This window comes from Nannobrachium achirus, assembly GCF_963921795.1.
Source record: "Nannobrachium achirus genome assembly, chromosome: 6".
In the NCBI taxonomy this organism is placed as follows: domain Eukaryota; kingdom Metazoa; phylum Chordata; class Actinopteri; order Myctophiformes; family Myctophidae; genus Nannobrachium; species Nannobrachium achirus.
The window spans coordinates 17,597,004-17,602,786 of NC_137815.1; the positions used below are offsets into that span (position 1 = coordinate 17,597,004).

General features: G+C 44.4%; 1 protein-coding gene across 1 annotated transcript; it reads right to left on the reverse strand.

Moving 5' to 3' along the window:
* Positions 1 to 1,537: 1,537 nt before the first annotated feature.
* On the reverse strand, positions 1,538 to 2,968 carry LOC308286860 (glycylpeptide N-tetradecanoyltransferase 1-like; the record flags this gene model as incomplete). Its single annotated transcript, XM_080727983.1, has 2 exons — positions 1,538 to 2,695; positions 2,780 to 2,968. The coding sequence occupies 2 exons, from the start codon at positions 2,966 to 2,968 to the stop codon at positions 1,538 to 1,540; spliced, it is 1,347 nt and encodes a 448-aa protein (XP_080584109.1).
* Between the last annotated feature and the right edge of the window lie 2,815 nt (positions 2,969 to 5,783).

The window sequence follows — 5,783 nt, forward strand, 5'->3', positions numbered from 1 at the left end:
ATGTTTCAAATGTCAGTGGTGTTCAAACTTTTTCATGTGAAGGACCCCCCATCTCAAAATATTTAGTTCCAGGGACCCCCCAGAAGCAACATTCATATATTCAATGATTTGCACACATTTTCACTCGGTGCCGTGCTGTAAGCTTGTACAGTATATGCTATTTTTCAATAGCTAAAGTATAAAATAATTAAGGCCACTCCACCTTGGGCCCTAGTAACTCAGTCCCACCTGGGGGTCCCGAACCACAGGTTGAGAACCACTGTGTTAAAGTATGGGGTCAAGTTGTTTAAGTCAGATTTTTCAGATGCCATTCGGCAAAGTTTGTGGTATAGGGAGTCAACGCAGGCTGGCGGAGACCTGCGCTCCGAGGAGCACACTTTTATAGTTATCTTTGTTGTAAAATATTTTTGCATAGAATATTTTTTTGTCTTTAAATTATAAGGATGACAGTTTGCAAAAAAATAAAATACAAATAAAAATAGAAAGATGCAATTGGAAATTGCAAGTGTGGTTGCCGTGACGCGAGTCACACTTGCAAATGAATTCTGTCTCACTGTTTGAATTTTACCCATTCAAGTCAACGGGGGGAAATTAATTCATTAGTAAATTAATGGCCATTATGGAGATCTCTGTGTCAGTCCTTATTTATCCATTGTATGCCCATATAAGAAGATCCCTGATGTCATCAATATTAAGCCCATATCTTGGAATGCCCATACATGGACATACTGTGTCAGTCTCATGTGTTATATGATGTCAGACATTTCCATATTTGGGCAAAGTTTTTAATTAAAGTCAATGGAGAAAATGTATTCCCAGAAAAATATATAACGTACCTCTTAGAAAAAGGATAGGAATTGACTGGCTGTGTCCCTAGTTATGCTCATATATGGAGTACTGTGCCAGGCATGCCCAAGTATGGAGTCTAGGTCAGTCGATGACGCCAGTACAATGGCGTCCCCATATATGGGGATTTGCTGTTTTATCTATATTTTTCATTTATTTGTAATACTTGTTATTGAATTACATTTTTTTTCCATTTTCCCAAAGAATTAAAAATAAATGAAAAAAGTTATTGAAAAACACGGCCTGCTCACGTATTAGGAGGGTAGTAGGAGTCACCAGTAAAAATAATGGGTGTTTTAATGAATCTATCATGATTAAAATGGAGTTTGAAGTTACAATGGGTGTGTATGGGAAGAGGCCTTGGGCCTGGAGGGCCTGATAACATTTACATCAAATATCTAAATATTGAATTAAGCAAATTAAAATCTGTTCAGAGTGTTCATAAAAGCCTGATTAGACGATAAAATGACCAAAGGTTTTTATGAAAGTGGAATAATATCCCTTTAAGCCTGACATCACTTAAAACTGTGAGGGTGCAGGGCTTGAGGGCTCGGGGCCATCTGTCAAGTGGTCAGTGTGTTGGTCTGGGTATCCTGGCTCAGTGGTTCTCAACGTGGGGTCCATGGACCCCCAACGTAGGCTATATCAACCTTGAAATAAAACAAATAAAGGTTTAGGGATCGCTGTCCTGTCACTGAAGTACCAAACCAACTTTTTCTGATTCCATGCTGGGACACCTCCAGTTGTACAGATAATACTGGAGATTCCCATCTCCCTTGCCAAACTTCAGCTCCTCCAAGAACGTCTTGTTTTCCATGAGGTCCAGCGCATTGAAGACGTCGAACCCTTTGGTCTTGGCCAGGACGAGGGCATCGGACATCAGATCCACCAGGGGGGTGGCGGTGTGCACGTTGTAGAATGAGTAGGCGGCCTTCAGACTGCTGTGCTCGCAGTGGTCCATAACGGTGGAGGGTAGCGTGTAGAAGCTCAGGAAGTCTGTCACCTTGCCCCACCTGTTCTCCACCAGGTACGTGTCGACGACATTTTCCCGGGGAAGCAGCCAGTGCTCCACCTCTTCCTGACTCATGACGGGCGCCAGGTGGAACAGGCTCAGGTATTTACTGAGCAAGCGGTGTACCGCTGGAACGTCGCTCCTTGTCATCGGCCGCAGCCCGGCTGTCTTGGGCGCCTCAGGCAGCCGGTACAACCTCATGGTGCGCTGCAGCGTCCTGGTCTCGCTCAGGCTAGAGAATTTCACCTCAACCAGCTTTTTGGGGTTCAAAGAGCGATGCCAGTACCCGCACGTGCCCACGGGCGTAGGCAGCACCACTCCGGCGGTGTAAACCGCCTGGAAGATGCCGTGCAGGTTGACCCGTCTGGTGATCTCTCTGATTAGAACTGGGCAAACTCGTTTGCTGCGAAGCTTTTTGTGGACACAGAGGAAGTTGATCTCGACCATTTCCCTTTCTGTGCCGTAGATGCAAATGTTGGCAGGGATTGCGCTGATGAAGCCCACAAGCTTCCGGTTAGAGTTGAGCCTCATCCCACAATGCCACTGTGGCTCCCAACCAGGGGGACGCAGGGCCCAGAGCAGAAACTCAGGGGAGTAGTCAAATCGCATGCTGTTGTCATCAGTCTCCACGTAGTTCTCATTGAGGAGGGTGTAAAGCTCCGTGAGCACAGACGCGTTGCCCAAGTCAAGTGTATCCCAGCAAACGCCCTGTGGAAGGCTGTAGGGCTCCTCACGAATGTTGTTTTTGCTGGGCTCAATGGAGCCGTTTGATGTCACCATCTCCCCTAGCTTAGGCACAGGCTGTGTGTCCCAGAACGGATGACTCTTCTGGCTCGCCTTGGTTTTGGCGGGGCCTTAGCCTGCCGAGAGAAGTTCTAGGGCCTTTTTGATCTGCAACTTATCAGCTGGTAATGAGTCTACCGTGGCCTGGGGAAGAGTGTGCCATGCTTTCATGGCTCCAGACCTCCCTTGTTTCTTTTTCTTCTTGGCCCCAATATCACCCCCCAGACCCATGTCACCATCATCAAGGTTGTGCTCATCATTCTCAAAATCACTGCAGCGTCCGTGATCTTTCTCCGGCATCAGTGCTGTTTCATTCTCATCCACCATTGTCAACTAGGAGGTGAGGCAGGCATGCATATGTGTGTGATAATCAGGTGTGGTACGTGCTGTCTGTCACCTCAGTAGCGATAGAAATGTTTCTTAATTTAAGTAATATCTAACTATGGTGGCGTCACCATCAATGTAATACAAGCTTATGGGACATGAGCTTACGTCATCCAAAGGGAAAACCCTTGAAAAAGCAGAGTGACATCATCCAATGGGGAAACCCTTGAAAAAGTCATCAAACAACATAATGTCTGTCTGTCTGTCTGTCACCCACAGCCAATAAGGGACCAGCATTCTTGGTGACGTCACCATCAACGTGATACAAGCTCATGGGACATGACTGTCCCATGAGTTTACGTCATCCAATGGGGATCCCTTGAAAAAAAACAGTGAAGTCATCAACCAGTTGTCCGTCCGAGTGAGTAATGGGTAACAGGTAAGGAACGGGTAAGGATCTAGTATAATATAAGGAACAGGTAAAATGTTATGCAGTGACGTCATTACGTGCGCGTCCCGTGTCTTAGACGCGTTCACGTTGCCTAGAGACGCATTCACGTCATTGTCCTGGGGTCCCACGGACGCATCGCCTCCATTGGAGTCCACGTTAAAATAATTTACCACGTCGCAAAAAAAAAACATTTTAAAAAGTCCACAGACGCCACCATTGTTCATGGGTGAAGGCATGCTACTTTACCCTACGTTAACACAAATGAAATCCGCGTAGAAAGTCTTAAAACAGACGATAGAACTAACGACTGTGTGTGTTTTGAATCCACAACGCCATTTTGTGCGACCGTGCATGGTCACAGAATTCAATGGGTGCCTGAGTTTTAGCGTAGCACCGGGCCGCTCTCTGACCATATTGGCACAGCGTGTTAGGTGATACACCAAAAAGGGTTCCCCCACAGAACGTGTATGGCAAGGCACGACGCAGAAACGTGACGTCTCTACACTGCAGCGACATGCGCATTGACACAACGAGCGGTCTCCGAAAATAACTTGAATAAAAAAAGAAACTTTGATGATTGTTGTGGTTATTTTGGCATAAAATGCCACCAAGGAAGAAATTGAAGCCTGTTGCTGGGCAACAAAACATAACCAGCTTATTCGAAACCCAGAAAAAGTAGGCCTATAACTGATGATGATGATGAGGAGGACTCCATACCTGCTGCATCAACACTTGCTATCTCTGCTGCTTCTTCATCTCATAGTTTAATTGTTTAATTCGTTTTTGTATGTATTTTGTAAGATAAACAATGTAAAGAATAAAGATGTATTACAGTAACAGTTAAAACTGTCACATCTAAAGACAATTGGAATATGTGTTTTGATTGACTTTATAAGAAGTTTGCATAGTAAAAGGTACAGTTTCATGACGGTACAGTTCACTGGTACAAGGTCTACTAAAAGGAGATCCATGAAAAGACTAAGCTTATTTCCATAGGAAACCATTGAAGTATCTTATATAACACTGAATGACAGACAGATAGAACACAGTACTATGCAGTAGATATAGTCAGGGAAAAAAAGGGAAAACATATTAAAAAAGAATTAAAGAAAAAGTAAAATAAAAACATACAGTAGGTAAATACAAAGAAGGGTCAGGGGGAGGGGTTTCATATAGACTTGTCTTGTAAATACATTTTCAAGTAATTCTTTGTAACGCTTAGTTAAAAAACTAACTTAAAATGTTTAAAATTGTATTTTTTTATTTTTCTAGATTTAATTATAATAATCTTTCTTTCTTATTGTATACAGTATCTTCTGCTCCTTCCTTTCCCTGTGATGCTCCCCTCCCTGCCACAGCATGTGCACAGCCTACCTCTCCATTGCCAATTATTAGCTCTGCCTCTGAGTCTACTTCAGAGTCTGATGAGACAACTGCTGCAGTTGAGCTGGCAACCTCTGCACCTCCACCTTCCAAAAAGAAAAAGCGGACCTTTCTCAATCAGTGGCTCACAACATATCAATGGCTGCGCTTCTCGGATGACAACTACATGTACTGTGACATTTGTACAAAATACAAAAAGAAAATCACAAATGCACAAATCAAACCAATGAACCAACTTCCAGCATTCCACCCTCACTCGCCATGTTACTAGCAAAGAACATCAGTCCTGCCTCATAGTTCCTGCTCTGCAAAACGACTTAGAACAAAGTCAAGTGAAGGTTAACAGCCAGCAAGACAGAACAGCACTGGTACTGTTTAAAACCACTCACTGGTTGGTCCAGGAAGATGTCCCCCTGTCCAAGTTTGGGTCGTTAAGTACCTTTATGACAGAGGAAGGTGTCCCAGATCTTCAGCATCTACAGCAAAAGACTGTCTCATACAAAACACGATACGCTGCCAACGAAATGCTGTCCAGTATGTCAGCCACACTGGATGTTGGCCTAAAAAAGAAATTGGGGGAATCTCCATGTGTGACTGTGCTCACAGATGAGTCTACAGACATCACAAACCATAAACGGCTTGTTGTGTATGTCCAAATCCTTGATCCTGGTACAGTTGAACCAAGCACTCATTTTGTTGCCAATAGAGAGTGTAGGGATGCAACAGGAGTGGGCATTGCAAAGGCCATCGAGAATGTGATGTCAGAGCTGGATGTCCCATTAACCAAGGTGATGAGCATGGGATCGGATGGAGCAGCTGTCATGACAGGAAGAAACAAAGGCTGCACAGGAATACTGCTTCGGGCCAACCCACACATGGTTAATGTGCACTGTGCCGCACACCATAGACATAGAAAGGTAGACGCCTCCTTCGACTCTGATGCATGTGCATCGAGGGACTAAGGGAATCACGTGTGCATTGCTT